The 17,500-nt window shown below is 37.7% G+C and overlaps 1 protein-coding gene across 4 annotated transcripts in view; it reads right to left on the bottom strand.

Annotated features, from left to right (window-relative positions):
- Positions 1-29: 29 nt before the first annotated feature.
- MYT1L (myelin transcription factor 1 like) overlaps positions 30-17,500 on the bottom strand; it is a 130,332-nt gene continuing 112,861 nt past the window's right edge. For 2 of the 4 annotated variants that reach the window (XM_019471082.1, XM_009275603.1), the window contains exons 17-20: positions 7,623-7,714; positions 5,799-5,902; positions 1,093-1,236; positions 244-769 (exon numbers count right to left, since the gene is read on the bottom strand). In XM_019471082.1, the coding sequence (XP_019326627.1) occupies positions 629-769; positions 1,093-1,236; positions 5,799-5,902; positions 7,623-7,714 (481 nt within the window). In that variant the 3' untranslated portion in view covers positions 244-628. Of the gene's footprint in view, positions 54-243; positions 770-1,092; positions 1,237-5,792; positions 5,903-7,622; positions 7,715-17,500 lie in introns of those variants that run through there. The other 2 variants (XM_019471083.1, XM_019471084.1) reach the window with 2 other exon arrangements.

Here is a 17,500-nt window from a genome sequence, read left to right as displayed (position 1 = left end):
CATTTTCTTGGAATTCAAAAAACCTCATTTTATTGCCCCCACCACACACCATCCTCCAAAAACAAAAGTCACATAATATTTTCAAGCATTGTTCAAAAATAAAGCATTTTTGCAACCAATTCTTGCTATGAAACAATATGCACACAAAATGTATTTCTTAAATCCCATAAAATCCTCCAACATGAGGCAAAATGATAGTGTTTAAAAAGTGGCTGCAGACTGCAACATTGTCATTCAAAGCTGTTTTTTTTTTGTCCATTTCAGTTCAAAATACTAAAACATTTAATCACTAAAGCATTAAAAAGAATTTACACTCTATTTATTTTGATCAGCTTACCTCTTCAGAAATATATATACCCCAAAAATGTGCATACATTAGCAGCTATAAACATTACATGGCATATCACACTATGTCAGCTTATATGAAAACGTACAAAATGTGAATGTATTCAAAAAACTATTCTGCAGTTACTATCTTTAAAGCAAGACATAAAATCATTATGAAGTCTTGTAAGCATAACACTGTTTCAAACAGAAATAAATATATAACACTTTCTGGTAAATTACAGCAGCAAAAAACAAGAGGCATCCTTTTTTTAAGCAAGACTTTCACCACTATAGCAGCTGTTCAGACCTGAATTCCTCTCACAGCCTGCTTTATATTTTCCAGTAGGGCTTTATTTTCTGGACTCTGATAACGATCTTGATTTGTATACATGTCCGTCAAAGTGGTCACGTAAGCATCAAAATTTTGTTCATTGATTGGTTCCTACGAGATATTAAATAGTAGTTCATATACAACTTTTATTTTCTTAATCGTATATTCATTTAAGCATAACATATTATCAAGGCATATTGCCACCATTTTTTATAATATTTAAAATGCCTATTTAGTTCTTACTTAATTTTACAGGATACTCTGGAACAGGCCCTCCATGTCTTTGTTAGCAGTTAAATGTATCTTTATGGTTTCAGTGTTGTTACCACAAATATCCAACTGGTTGATGAAACATAAACATAAAAAAAGACATCTATTGCATGAAGTGAACTGAAGATCGCCAAATTCCTTAACTTGTGCTCTCAATCACTTACCATATGTGGCAGCTGGATATTAGCTAGACTATGAATTAAAGACTGGCTTAAATTGGCCAATTCATGAAGAAGAGACTCATTTTGCTGTTCAATTACTTTGTTCTCCTCTTCTATCGTCTTCAGGTTGCTCTCCATTGTGGTAATCTAAAATGGACAAATTGTGTACAATGTAATATAAGGCAAGCTGTTATAAAGCATGTGCTCTTTGAAGGGAGTGATAACAGAAATACCAGGGAAAGGAGAAAAAGGTCTATTCATTCACGCTTAAAAAGGTTTTGCTTGAGTCTGCAATTCTTATCATTGTTATGGGTTTCTTATTCCTACTGCATGTTGTATGACTTCGACAGCTTGTCTTTTTAATATTGGTAATAATGAATGAACTTGGATTTGATTCCACTGCTTTAGAGTTTTTCTTCTTGAGTCAAAAGGTATTAACAAGGACCTTAGTTCTGCAAGTTCACCCATGTGGTTAAACACTTGTACTCCTATGAGCCTACCGTAGGGACATTCTGCAGTAAGTCATGCATGTCTTATATTTTCTGCAATATATATATATGTATCTATATATCTATAGTCAGTTAAGCATGCACAGCTCCTTGCTGCCAGTGTTTAGCTCTTTGTAAGTACAATTTGATTCTATGCAAATTCACAGGGCTGCTTTTGAAAGCTGAACAATTGCATGTTATTGCAATGCATGTACAATTTTGGAAAGTTTTCTAATAAATACAATGACATGCAAAACTGAAGGAACTGCAGAAAACTTGCACGTAGCCAGGAGAGTGGGTCCCTGGGGCATGACTACATGTACAGGTGAAGACAGCTGAGAGTATGCTCCGCCTGTGCTCCCAGGTGACCAGACACAAGTTAGCTCCGACCTTGCATGGTGCCGTGCTTGACCTAAAAAGCATTGCTGAGAGGCAACTTACACAAGCTTGTACAGAGCTCTGTGCTAATGAAGCTATAAGGATTTCAGATGAGCGCTGGCTTATGTCCAACTCGTCGAAAGCACATGCAGAGCTCACTCGTATCTGTCTACGCTTTCCTCTGTAGACCTGTCCTTACTTTCCACATTGGATGACAACCGTTAACATCTATTACAAAGTGTACAGTGTGCTTTTGTGTGTGTGTAGGTTAAAATATTCATTGACAAGAGGGTGAAAAAAGATGCCAGAGAAGTGGAAAAAAATGCCAAAGAACACAAGGTTTTGAATTCTCAAAATGAGCTTTATCCATTCGTACATTGGCATAGAGAGTGAACTGTGGGAAGAATTGATACAATTTAAATGCTGATGGGAAGGCTGGAGGTTTGTGCGGTAGTAGCAGGCAGAAGGGGAAAAGGTTTTTAAGTGAATATTAACTTAACCATGGGTGAGTAAATTTTAGGAAATTGTTGGCACAATCAGGTTGTTAGATGCCTCATGTTTTATTCTGGACCTAAAGTTTCAGTCTGCTTATGGAAATACAGCCCACTAGTTGATAGAAGTAACTTTGACAAGTGATGTGGCTACATAAAACGATCTTCACGTATCTCTTACTTTGACTACAGGTGTTTAGATAGCAGTTAATCCAAGCTGTCAGTATTGCAGGGGTTTGGTTTTGTCACAATTAATTGATTTTGAGCTATTTCTACAACATATTATAGAAGGCAATATCTTTCTTCAGCTTTGAAACTGGAAACACATCCTCCTCTCTTGTTTTGCTTTCAGCTTGTTTATGTCAGAGAGCAATGCCATATGCGAATGCAAAACATCTTTTATAGGTGCTTGTTAGAGTCAGTCATGCTCCAATATTTACCCTAAAAACTGTTTTTTTTTTTATTACAGACCAAAGTGAAGAGTCTGATGTCAATGAAGACCCAGTTCAGTATGGCATACTGCTGCTGCCTCACACTAACTTAAGTAGGTGCTGACATTTTATAGATTTTCTAGCTAGTTGAGCACTGCTACTTGAGTAGATCTTTTTTCTTTTTTTCATGCGAGATGCTGACTATCTGCAAATACAGTGGCAGCTGATCAGTATATCTCGCAATTTCATTTGGTACTCATCTGGAAGTAACTTCAGATAACTGGCATACTTAATTATTGTATTCGCTTGCTTAAAGGCTGAAATTTCCCTCCCTACTTTTTACCCTAAAACTAATGAAGGTTCACTCGTACCTATTCTAAAAACAGGATACCCTGTTGCTTGTATAAGACACACAGTTATTTGCAGATTTTTCTTTCCCCCTCTCACCTTTATGTGTTTCTGACCCTCTCATACTTCTGGACCTGCATGTTAAATTTGGACAAATTTACTAGAAGATCTTAGATTAAAAATACTTTCTTCCAAGTCTTATGCAAAAAGGCAGCTGAGTAAAGCAGTCTTACGAATGCCCCAACTAAGAAAAAGGCTGCAGCATGACTTTATTAATATAAAACTTTCTACGTGGAAGGGAAGTTCTGGTTGTAGGAAAAACTTTCGCTGGCACTTACAATCATATGGGATGCAAATCCATATCAAACAAGACTGATGCTACTTCTGGTATTCACAGAACTTCCGCTATTTTCCCATTGTGTATTCCTCGCCTGTGAAGTCTTATTGAAATCTAGGTTGCACAATGATTTTCTAAAGGTTTATCAGCAAACATTTTGTTATGTTCAATATAATTTTACTGTTGCAAATAAAGGGGACGGTTGACTCTGATCCCTTTAATAGATTGATAATGACTATGATGTAACTCTCTACATGTTGGAAATTTAAATTGCTTATCTTCAGGAAAGTGTATGAATTCAAAACTGAGGCCTCCGAATTTTTGTGAAGTTTGACGCAGCCGGGATTTTCTGCTAGGCATCAGTAGCTAGTTGGGGAGGAACAGGTAGGTATTAGACCAGGCTGCCCAGAGACTGTGGAATCTCTAGTGTAGGAAGTAAAGAACAGGTTAGACAAGCATCTGTCAGGATTGGCTTAGGAAGAGCTGGGAAGTAGGAAGGGAAGAAGACTGGTGGACAAAATAACGTTTCAAGGTCTCTTGTAGCTCTATTTCCTAGAATCCTATTAATTATTTTAATGACAGTATGTGCCATTACCAGTCATTCTACCCTTTTTCTAAATCTGCTGCACCAAGGTGTGAAAAGCTTCCTTTCAACTTGATGGCAAAATCATCGAGTATTTTTTACCAAGAATAGGGGGTGGTCCCAGGTAGTGCCTAATCTGATTTCTAAGAATATGCCATGGTACTAGTCTGAGATATGAAAGCTGGAACTGAGACCACTGAAGTATGGCTTCTGTATTCATTTCAGAACAAAACTTGGTGTGAAATTCCTAGCTAAATATTTGAAACTCAATACATGTTTTATGCTTGTGATAGTGTTATCATGACTTTTTTTTTTAACTCATCTGGCCAAAAATAAAATTAAAAATGCAGAAAGTTAGTGACAACTGGAGCATTTACCTCATGTACGCATAACGGGGTGCTTCACATTTTTTAAAATCTCAGCTAAATCAGTCTGTATGTGACTAGCACCCACAGCGTTGTATTAAGCAAAAGAAAACATAAGGCAGACTGCAAGCTGCCAGATTCAAAACTTAGGACCAAATTCCTCCAACATAAATACATATAATTTTCCTGCTATTGATTATTCTTCTTGCTTTACGTTCTTGCAGATTTTGTCCTCATTATCCTACAGTTACATTTGGTCACATCAGAAATCTGTGTAAAATATGTCAAATCCTATAAAGGCCAAATAATGACAACAGAACCCTGAACACTGGCATAAAATAGAATTGAGGTTTCAATATCAATTTGGCTAAGGTTTAGCAGTCAAAGAAAAAGCAAGATGAAGAGGCAGATCCTGCCTTCTATTTATGAGTATACAAGAGGAGGAGGAGCAGGACAATGGACATGGTGCTCTTCCCTACAAGCAGCAGACAAAGAAGTAACAAGGAATGGTTTACTTTGTTTCCATCAAGATCAATTGGATGCTTATGACTCTGGGACTAACGGCTGATAAATGGTGAGAACTGTGGTAGATCTCACTGTTGGTGTCTGTGCTCAAATCGTGTGAAGAAAAAAGCACCAGAAGCTATGTTGGACACCGGAAAATGTCAGGGAAAGAATTCAATTAATTTCCTTCCTTTGCCTTTTCCATCCAGTTTTAGGACTGGTGAAAAATTAATTTTTAAATAATAGTCTAATGTTAGTTTTTCCTTTTTTTTCCAACAGATTTATGTGAAACCTAAAAAGAATTAAGCTGGATCTGTGGGACCATTACTGCTGCCAAGGGCTGCACTTAGTGTACTGCATGATGAAGTGAAGTGTAATAGATGTTCACTTTCCTCTCTGTAACACACACCTGGCAAAAGCCACGCTGTTTATCTGGACTCCTTCACCTTGTAACTTACGTTAATGACCATGACCTCACCCGATATTTTAACTGCTATTAGAAAGGCCTAGCCATATCAAGGCGAAATACAAAGCTGACCATGAGAGGTCATGCTTTTGCCGTTATTTTAAAGAATACATTTTGCTGAGTCTTTTTTTTTTTTAATGCTGGTAACTGATGTGGAGATTGCATAATGGATATTATTTTCTGATTTTATAAATGGCAAATCACAGATAGAAGTCTTAATATGTAAGAAACATAAAAGGCAACTATATATTTCCTATATTTCCTTTAACCAGTCATGTAGAAAAAGCAGCTGAATTTAGGGCTTCATAAAACTGTTACCTGAGTGCGGAGTTTAATCATATCAGCTTCCATCTGGGAGTTGGATTCATTTAGTTCTTTGATTTCTTCATCTAACTGTTTAATTTCTTCATCATTTTCTATACCTGTGTGATATAAAAATAAAAGGGGTGTTAACTAAGCTTTAAATCGGAGTTCAGTGAATTAATTATTTCCATATTTGAAAATAAATTTATTTCAAGTAAAAGTAATAAAGTAAAAAAGAAAAAGGAAGGTTCTTCAAACTTTTCTTTTGAAGTTAAAACAATGTATTTTCCACTACTTTTCTTTTAAAAATTGCAGTAATTTTCCAGCGAGAGTGTTGAAAATGCCTAGAGGATCAATAAGACACACCTTTTTCTTTATATGTACTGATTTAACTTTGTATTATAAGAAGTGCACCTGCAGCAACAAATTTTCCACTGTCATATGAAACTTATTTGAAAGACTGTGTCCACTTACAGATCTTCTGAAGGAAAAGAAAGTATCTTAACATGCTAATCTCTTCATATTACAGCACTGTGAAAATCATTTGCAACTAATTCAGAAGATTTTTTTTCCCAATACAGTGAAATGTTGTTGATGCACTGGGTTATATTGTGATTCTGCTGTTGCTTTAATAATTTCATGGTTCAGAAGGGTGTTATTAAATAATGATATATAGGATAATTTGCAAAATGGAAGTGATTTCTGAGTTTTCATGGCATAAACATTTAGAGAACAGAATTTTAAAGATACCTGCATCTTTAAGGATTCAGACAGGAATAAACCGTAAAGGTTTTATTTATTTATCCTTTTAATTACTATAACAAAGCATAAAATAGTCCTAGGAAGAACTAGATCTTTTTTCTCTCAAGTCAAAGTCTGAACTCCTAAAGCTAGAGAAACTGGTGTTCCCACTGTCTTGTTCTGCATGGCAGATGCAGTTTTCAATACTTCCCAGGTTTTAGAGAAAATTACATCCAGATCTTCCACTCCCTGGTTACCCGCTACTGAACAAAAGCAACCAAGACTTTCTCTAGCTGTGCTGGCAACATGGGTTGCAATGGCTCCTGCACTGTGTTGAACAAAGCATTTTCTATAAATAGAATATAAATATAGCATTTTCTATAAATGCTTTGTGGCTCTCAAACACAGTCAACACCAATAGTTAAGAGGGCAGTATCTTTAGGCATGCACAGTCACAGACTAAGTGACTACATAAAGTTTTCCAAGAAAACTCAGGAGTTAGGCACCTCCCAGACAAGCCTTTTGTGCATTACCTATTTGAACTGAAGCACTTACATTTTGCTTTAATTGCACTTCAACTATCAGGGTACTATCCTGACTTTCATCCAAGGTACTTTCATCATCTTCCCTGCAACTCAGGGCTCCCAGGAAGAATTGCAGATTATCGGAGATGAAATGGCACACAGCCATCTACATCTGCCAGAGGTTACAGAGCCACAGCTCCAAATGAATTCAAGGGAGCTCATGAGGACTCAACACCTCTGGAAATCAATTTTTTTCCTCTTCTGAATCCTGCAACAATATAAGACCAACTATCCACCTTGGTGAATGAGATATGAACCAGAAAATTATAATGGTATATTCTACTTTGAAATATTTTAGTGTTTTAGATTTATGTAGACATAACTCAGACCAGCCCGACCACTCCACTGCTGGCTCAGATTTCCACAGCACAAAACCCAGTTTCAATTCTACTGACAGTGAATTCACTATTTATACAAAAAAGATTTACATACATAGGGAAAAAAGCCCGTAGACTAATGACAACTTTAGCTTACAAAGAAGTAATATTTAAAAAGGTAATGTTTAAAAATTTACCATTACTGGCCCGCTGCTTTATTGTTAGCATTTGTTCTCCAGACAGCTTTGCTTTCTTCATTGCTGAAGTAGCTCTGGGGCATCCTGATAAACTGTGAACAGTAAGGAGGCTGTTAATTTTGATAGGTCATTGAAAATAAATCATTTATCCAAAACTGTAATAAAAACAGTATCAGAGACAAAGTTTATCTTCACTGCCTGGCACTGAAAGAGTGTGTTAGTCCAAAAAAAAAAAAAGCACTTACCAGTAGTGATTTCATGATTTTATTCTTTCTTCCAAATTATTTTTGTACAGACAGCTAATATAAAAGTCAGATATATCTTGTAAAACTATAAATCTTGGAACAACAGTCCGATTTTCTAAAGACACGATGCTCTTATTAAAAAGTTTTATTTTAAAAACAGTTACTGTGTAAATACTCCCCTTTGAATTTACACGTCCCCACTCTGAACTTCCACCCTTTGTAATTGATATGTTCAAACATGGAACTGAATGCTGACAGAAGGGGACATGAGCAACCTCTCACATCCAAATAACTAATTCTTATAAACTATGCTTTTTTTTGTGAGTATCACCTACCAAGCTGGCTAAATTGCCCTTTTCTAAATTGTTTCTTAAAAAGGCAGTAACTATGTGTTAGCTCAAGAAAAGTCATTCCCATAAAAATGACCTTGCCTTGATGAGGGATATATATCTCTTATAATGTATATTTGTTACGGTTATGGATGTAGACTCAGTTATCTCGTCTCCCATGCTGCCAAAATATTAAGCTTTTTAATTACATTGTGCAAAACAATTTGATAGCAAATGCAGTCTTAGGTTTTATTGTAAAAATAAAAATAATTATCAGACAGTGCTCACTTTTATAAATAATTGTATACAGAAAACTATCCCCTTTTTCAAAATCACATCTTTAATGTAGTTAAATCACAGTTAAATCACTATCACAAGTAAGAGGAAACATATATTCAATCTAATTTAACGATGGAAAACTATATTCTTATTCTGAGCAAGCTTTAGCAGCGAAGGGAATTTGGAAACTTACTAAACAATTCCCTATTACTTCAAATTCACAGTTTCATACCCACTGAAACTGAATAATGTCACATACATCTCATTGCGTACAGTTTATAATTCCTCTTCAGATCCAATGGAAGATTATTTTTGCAATTTTTAATTATGTAAATCAAATTCAAAGCTTATACTCAAATAATCTCTCTGCAATGTTGAACAAGTTTCTGAGGAATGTTGTGTCTTCGATTAAAAGCATTTCTTCAAGTAATGACCCATCTTCCTACTTAATAAAGTCTTCTAATTTAAGTATAATGTTTAATTATTGAAAATGTTTCTCTGAAAGGCCTGGACTACTATTATCAAGTGCAGCCATCCAAAAAAGGAAACTTTTCCCAGAAAAAGGTCTAACAGAAAATTCCTTTTCTCAGCAAAAGAATCAGTGTTCAATATTTTATACAGCTCTGTTACTGAGAAGGTATGTAATAAAACAATACTAGTAGTATCAAGAAATAGCATGATCTAGTAGCTTTTCACTGTAGCCTGGTGGTAGGATGCCAGATTATTGTTCCAAGTTCTGTTACAGACTCACTGTGTGACCATAAACTGTCCTCTTGAAGTGTCAAAGGGAGCCTTGAGGAAGATTAAGGAGGAGGAGAGGATTAGGCGTTTTGGGAAAAAAACATTGGCACAGGGAAAGGAATGAAAGATAACAGTATATGCAAAGTTTCTGCATCATTTAATTGACTTCATTTTTGCATCCTTTCAATTGATTTAATGAATTTCCTCATATTTTGTCCTCATTCTTTTTCAGGATATAGCATTATTGGGCATTGTAACAACTGTGTTAGTTTACTCTCATCTTGGTAGCAGCTTTTTCCTCTCTAAACGTCTTGACCGATGACAACCTAGGGAATCCCTCAAAATAAAATTATCCCTCAAACAGCCCACAAGTATGGCATTCAAACCCTAAACAGATCAACATGAAACCTGGATGCTAGAATTGCGCACCTGAAAGTGCAGAAGAATAATGAAACAAAGAAAAGTATGTTCACAAGTATTGGAAATCTACTGTGAGGTTCAGTGTGCCTACATCCAAACTTTGGTGCCAAAACCCAATCTTATTCCCAGGCTATGGTTATGTACACCTAGTTTTTAGGACTGCCTAACCCTGTAGATATGTTCCCAGCTTGTTTGAAAGATTACCTCTCTACTAGTATATTCAGTGTGCTTCAAATCACGTTCTCACCCTTGAGACCCCAGGTACAATGTCCCATATTTGCACTACTAAGCTCTCCTACTCTACAAAATATGTTGGTCACATTCTAGCTGCCTAGTGGCAACTGTCGCTGGCCCATACTATCTCCATTGGAAAGATACCTGTCGCAAGGGTCAGCACTTATATATCACTTACACCGCTGCTGCAGTTCAGGCCTACTGGCACCAGATGTCCTCTGCTTAAACTGGAAACAGAAAGATCTGGGTCCTGTGCTCTATTCTTGCTGCACAAACTGTTGGAGAGTTGTTCTGCATGGATTATCTACCTTCCTCTCGAGGCACCCAGATGAGTCATGAGTTAGTGAGGGGAAAGGCAAAGGACTGCCTATTTTGGGGCCTACTAGTGAGGATGCAGAAGGCTTCCACATCCTGTAGCCATATTAGTTTTGTTCTTACCCACTGGTGATCTAATACAATATGCAGATGGAGGAGGGCTTTGACCAAAAGGGCTTTCTTTCCACGCAACTGCATGCCCAAATCACAAGCTTCCTCTTTTTGCTTTCCTGACCCTTACACTCTTGGCTTTAACATATGCATCATGTACCGCTATGACTACCTTTAGCTTGTTATGTGTTTGTCCTTAGAAGAGGCCATGAATAAACAGAAGGTTCTAACTTTTCCTGTGGCTTTATGCAATTTAAGAGAGCATTCAAAACTCCCAGAGGTACCAAATTCAACACAGGGGAAGATGCCAAAGCCAGACCATGCCATCAACTTCCTCTGTAGGTCTTTACCGGCAGATCTGTCTCGCCATTAATTGTATATTGTATTGTAAGTGGATTAGCTCACTTTCCTGAGCCAGGCACTTACAATTTCAATCAAGCAGATACTAAGCTAGTAACCTAAATTGGAGGACTGAGTTCTACTACAGTTTATTTAACTTGGCCAAATTCTTCAGAAATGGATAAGACAAAGACAGCAATATGCATCCTCTTTGCCCAGCTTTGTTCTTAATTAAGTTACCTAAAAATACTTCAAATAATTTAAAAAGTAAATTAGGACTTTTAGGATAAGCTGCTACTCTGCAAGGAAATTCTACCTCTTCCCTTCTATGTTCTTGACTATGTTTACTTCTCCTGAAGGTAACTGCTCTTTCTCTAAGTTGAGAACAACCAAAAGAGGGCAGGACATATGAGAAGGTAAGAAGAAAAACAGAGCTAAGTCAGCATTGCACCAGAAGTGGGCTGTTGTACAGAGGCTGAACCTCACAGAGGTGTAAAGTTAACCAAAAAGCTTGAATTGAGATCCCAGTGAGACTGGGAGTGGCTCAAGATTTCTAGAAGACTGGGGGATAGAAGAAGACAGAAGACAAAAAGGAGTAGGTATGATTTTATTTATCTCAAATATCTTGAGATTTTATTTGTTTTCCCATGGCTGGCAAACAAAAGAGTACAAGTGAAAGCCATTTCAGTGCTTTAAGAGTTAAGCAAAATATGCTTTAAACATCTCAAAAATCAAAAAAGACCAAGAGAAACATGCTAGCTAGTAGTTTTGGTAAGGATAACACATCAAGTTTAAAGCCTTTACTGTTGATGCCTGTTGTAGGTTTTCTGTTACAAGTGGAATTAGAGTGTAATCCTGCTTTGGTTTATTTTTTATATTTTAACAAACCTTACACTGACTTTTACACAAACATGGAATTCTGCAGCTTGTTCATTCCAGCAAAGAACTAGTAAAATTAATCACAGTTATCTCACTTGCTACTGCCATTATTCTCATACACATGAGAAATCATGCAAATGAAAACATAAACACAGTTGAGTATTCTTTCCATAATAAAAAAATGAATAAGGCTTTCTAACAACATTGCTGGGGGCACTGCTGTAATAAGTACAGTATAAACGTACTAAGCCATCATTTATCTCTGTCAGATTATGGATGCCACATACTGTGGCATCAGCTACAAATTTTGGTGGGGCTGTCAGAAGCACCAATACTCAACTCCTGGCTCCCTCTGAGTTCCTGATTCAGCAGGAGCTGTGAACTGCTGCTGCCAGAGAGACGATGTATCAACAACCAGCTGATCATCAGCATCTTGTCTCTTTGAGATGCAATGTGTCTTGACTCTTGCTGAATTTCTACTGTCAGGCCTAATCTCTAATTTGAGAAAGAAAAGTGCAGTCTGACACATCATCCTTGAAAGCCAACCTCTGCCATGATTGACAAATACTATGAAAAATGAATTAAACTGTCAGATTAAAGTGATCTAGGGTCAGATCCTGCAGACCTCCTGTAAGGCATGTGCTAAAATTTGAGAAGGTCTTAATTTTTGCTGGTTGGCTGGAAACATCTGACATCATAACACATTTATATTGGAAATGTGCTTTTGTTGGGCATGGGTGCTAAATAGAGAGGTGCATGGCTGGGACCTCCTCATGCAGCTTTGCTTTGCAGGGCATGGCACTGCCCATGCAACAGACATTTCTACACACTCTATACCTGTAGGACTGACAGGTAGAAGGGGTGACTGGGTTTTATGCCATGCAAGTTCAACCTGCATTAATCAGGCTTGTTTTTACAAGAAGAATTTATAAATAGAGACATGCAGAGGTGAAGTACTAGTAGCTCTATAAACTCTACAAAATAAGCTCCATCCATATGTACAGCTACATCTTACCCTAACTGCCCTGAAGAGTAGTGACTCACGGAAACCCAATCATCTAAAAGGTATGAAGAAAGACTATATGCACAAATTAGGATAAAGAATATATGGTGATTGCATCTGTTAGAGTTGAACACAACATGAAGAATGGTTTTTCTTTCTTGTTTAGGACTGTGGTTATATTACTGCGACCTATGCCTTGCCATATAGTCAGCGAATTTAGAAAATAAGGTTAAATTGGTCCCCCAAAAAAAGGAAAATTAGTGGGGACAAAAGTTTGGAAGGGACATCTAGCTAGTGGTTAGTGCACATTTACCAAGAAATTTAGTTTAAAAACAAAGAAATGTCGGCTAAAACCCTGAACTGCTTCAAGAATGTAATTGCACTATCTTCAGGGATGCAAACAAGAGAGGCCGTCAGAGTGGAGGATCATTGATCAAGTGGAGCAATTGTCTGGGTGACTGATTTTAGTTATCTGGGTTCCAGCTGTGCTCTGTTAAATACATTTTTTGCCTCAGCAGACAGATGCAGTCTGGTCCCTCTTGAAGCTGAAGGAATTGTACTTGGCCTGTCAAGTGAAGAAAACATTCTCCAAAGAGAGAAGTAGGGATGTGGGAAAGGAGGAGACAAAGGTCAAATAAAATGCAACTTTTATATTTGGTGTGTGAAGTGCTGAAGTTTACAAAGGAAGAAAAAACAGGATGTAAAGAAACCAGAGCCTCAACCTGGAGTACCCAAAAAGCATCCTGAGGGCTAACTTTATAAACACTGTAAGATGTTTATAGATTCACTGCCACAGAGATTTTTCAAAAAGTTAAGAAAATGAAACACTTTTCTTGTTTATTAAAAATAACATTGTCCATAGACTAGAGAAAGAAACATGTCACATTCAAGGGACCTTTTAACTAGAGAGAGATCCAAAACAAGCCCCAGATGTAAATCCTTTTGAAATCCAGGGAAATACAGATCACAGTGAAAACTACTGTTTTATTTTGTTAATAGATGAAACCTTTCTTTTATGACTAAGCTCCTGAGCTATTTGGTAATGTCTGAAGTTCAAGTTAAGAGATCAAACTCGGTGATCAAAGCGGTCCTTTCCTTGGTTTAATACTAAACCCATGAACCACTCATTTTTTCTGTGTTGAAGGGTATCAGCTTTAGTCATTTCCTTATTCCCATGAGTAAATTCTGCTACACACCTTAAAGGATGAAATACTCTATGCACAACTCCAGCAGAGATAAAAAGAACCCTTCCTGGCCCAGCACTCATTTTTATTTACATTCAAGGGTGATTGGCTTTTCCCCAGCTTCTTACTGAGCTGTGAAGTAAAGGGAGTCCAAGAGAGAGGTTTTGCAAACAAGGTAGTTTTGTTTGCATGGAGATTGCTGCGACTCACAGAGGAATCTCTCCTCCTCCCCACCGGCCACACAACCCCGACTGCCTTTGTGCAGTGTTGGAAAAAAATTGTCCGTTCAGCTCAATTTCAGAATTCTTCACTGGAAAAGAATAATTCTGATTAATGTGGCCCTTTTTAGGTCTTGTTCCCTGGCTAAAGCTTTTTTTGTGTGTGTGTGTGTTTACAACTCACACCTGAATGCTGGTGATGAAGAACTTTCACTTGAATTCTAAGTTAAAAAGACTAAAAGCTTGATGTAAAGTGAAAAGTGGCAGCTCCTAATCCAAGTTGCTTTCCAAAGCTGCTGAGGAGAGTAGCTGAGATTTTATTCTGTTTAAGTAACTCTTTGCATTGGTTCCAGAACTCAGAAATTAAAACACACTACCCAAGTGTCCATAAAAGAAATACAGCCGTTATGATTAAAACAAAATGTAAGCTTTTCAGAATTATTTTAATGATATCTGATCATTGTTTCAGAAAGACTTTCAGGAAAGAACTACTTTCTTATTTTACAGGGGGAGGGTTAAAGTAGCATTAAAATCTGGTCAGTCAAGCAGCAAATGGACAACTATATAGAATGAATAGTCATGATACCCAGAAGACGAGAGGGTATTTGGTTTTTATTGGAGATTTAAAAGGTTAAATAGTGTTATAGCTTAATTATGCCTATCCCTCATAACAAAAGAATAAAACAAGAACCAGGTAAGAAAAACAAAAACAGAAATGATGCAGAACTGTAAACATGGCCAAGCTGAGAGAAAAGGCTCTGAGAGCAGCCTCAATTTGAAAGGAATCCCCCTGGGGCATAAATATACAGCAGAAAAAGGATTAATGAATCTTGAAATGCTAGAACTGTAAGAGCACTGCCAAAGTTGCCCTTCAGCTGGGCACAGTCATCCTGTGGCAAATTTACATAATATTTTGTTAATTAAAGTTGCTTAGTCAGCAAAGAGGCTCTGTAGGTGGGCTTCTCACATGTGTTAACGAGCTTTGACCTGTATCATCCCTAAACAGGGAAAGAGGTTTGGCTCTTGCCCAATGATGCAATAACGGTTCAAAAATCTCTCATTTATTCTTTGGTGAGCAAGGAAGCACTGCAGCACGTTACACGATTTACAGGTGGCCTTAGCACTAAGTTATGGGGGAGGAGTGTGCACTTAATGGAGTGCCATTGAGTGCTCCAGAAGCTGGGGGCTGGCAAAGCTTATCAGCCTTTCTCCTGTCCTGTGACCGCACACAAAAGGACAGATGACCTGAAGACCAGTGGATTTACTGGTCAGCCGAATGGGGCATGTATTGTGAAGAAGACAGGCTGAGACTTCCCTGTGTATACATAGGTAAGGTGTATCTCTAGCTACATACCTCTGCTTAGTGCTCTGGGGCAGCTAAAAATTTCAAGTGACCTATTCAGTGACAAAGCCCAGCTCACTTAGGCACTTAAAATGAAGTACAGTTTCTCTAGGCACTTCTATACACAGCAGAGAGAAAAAAGGTTCTTCAAGAGGAAAATTTGTCCCACCTGAACTCTAAAAAGCCACCCAGTCATCTCTGCCTTTTTTATGGGCTATGTCTGGAATGAGGACAAACAGAGTTATAACCAGAGAGCTTCTGCTAAGTGCCTGAAATCAAGGAGATGTCACACTGCAAGCACCTGTACAAATTACTATCTGCTGTCATTTGTCAGGTCTGCTCAGCAAAATGATTTTTCTTGTTTATATTGTGCAGTCTGCTTTTTCTAATACGAATTTCATATTATTTTCTCCTTGACTCTCCCAAGGTAAGTAAACCTCGTAAGTCCTTTTAGATTAGCTCTCTGTTAGGAGCCTTCCAGTTTAATAGACTGTACATCTGATTAAAATGCTATTCCATCCTTCCTCCAGCTCGTAATGAAAAAAGCTGGCAGAACTACCCACAGTCAAAGGGCCTAACTCTTTCAACAACCAGGCTCTGCATTTAGTCACTTCTGACTTTTGCCAAATTTTAACGGATCTGACTGAAATCTTCCATGGTAGGTGCCTGGCCAGGCTCAGGTTTTTTCCAAACGTAATAGGAAAAAAATTTCAATTTCTCAGAATATATTTGTATATCATAGTTTTGTCCATATACCTTGTTTTGTCCATTTTCCTTGTTTTGTCCATACTGAGGGGGAAAAAAAGCCCCAAAAATTCAGTGAATATCTCTAATTGTCCGTGAATTGGAGCAAGACTTGACATTTCATGGGGTATTGCTCTTGAGTTTAGAGATGCATTCTGCTGTCCTCATGAAAACAAATGTAAATTTGGCAGAGTTAGAAGCCTCTGACAGACTGTCACTTGGACATGCTCAGTAGATGTGAGTTAGTGTTTGGCTGCCAGACCTTCCATGTACTTTGTGTGTATAACAACTGGGAGCGCCTTCTCTGCCATCAGCCCTGTTCAGGGCTGCAGGGTGCGGAGCAGAAAGCTGCTTGCTGGATACACCACTGGTGAGACTGCCTGTCCTGTTCTGCCAGTGCTCAGGAGAAGCTACCTGAGGGCCAGATATCTCAAATGCTGAGGACTGAGAAGTGCAGCAGTAAGAAGGAGGACTGAACAGGAGCCACGGGGAAAGAGAACGGATGCAGTAGGAGGGGAGGAGGATGGGAAGAGGAAGGTGTTGAAAAGCGATTTAAAAAGACTCTTTTCCCTCGAGCTTATGGGTCAATACAAAATTCCTAAGTCAAAAAATTCCTTTGTACTGCAGGATCCACCTCACAAAGTTTAATATTTTTCTTTTTTATGTATATTATTATTACATTTAATTGCCATGTTTCTCTCCTTGCCTTCTTGGAGATGTCAGCACATTTGCATGTCTGTCATCTTTCAATAATGTCACCATGATGATGCTTATCATTGTCAGTTGTAATTGCTGCTAAATGCAGTGAGTTTGGTTAATTCTTCTATACTCTTAACATTATATGACTTTCTCCTGCTGAATTGCAATGTAGAGCTTGTAGGAAAAAAATAAGAGGACAGGCAGATTAAACACAAACAAACAAACACCCTAAACAACTTTAAAAAACCTACCAGGGAAAAAGTGAAACAATGAGAATTAAGAGTGAATTAATGTTGACTCAAACATGGCACTCTGTCAACTTATTGTAGCAACAAATAAAACAAAGGACAAGAGTTGAATTGACAAGAGGCCTGGCTAAAAATAGATGCAATCAAATAATTTAATGTTTCATATTAAAAGCTTCTTACAAATCTGGAGTTTGACAATATTTACATTTCATAAATAGATAAATGGAAGAGCAAGAAAAATTTCCTCTCTGTAAAGTTTTTACCATTTTCAACGTTATCTTCAAAAGAAGCGTGGCCAGCAGGTCGAGGGAGGTGATTCTGCCCCTCTACTCTGCTCTGGTGAGACCCCACCTGGAGTACTGTGTCCAGCCCTGGAGCCTTCAGCATAAGAAAGACACAGACCCGTTGGAGCAGGTCTAGAAGAGGGGCACGAAAATGATCAGGGGGATGGAACACCTCTCCTATGAAGAAAGGCTGAGAGAGTTGGGGTTGTTCAGCCTAGAGAAGAGAAGGCTTTGGGGAGACCTTATTGCAGCCTATCAGTACTT

The sequence above is a fragment of the Aptenodytes forsteri genome, unplaced genomic scaffold, assembly GCF_000699145.1.
Source record: "Aptenodytes forsteri isolate BGI_AS27 unplaced genomic scaffold, ASM69914v1 Scaffold94, whole genome shotgun sequence".
NCBI lineage: Eukaryota > Metazoa > Chordata > Aves > Sphenisciformes > Spheniscidae > Aptenodytes > Aptenodytes forsteri.
Note: the sequence above shows the minus strand (reverse complement) of the source record. Positions and strands in the feature narration are given on the sequence as shown.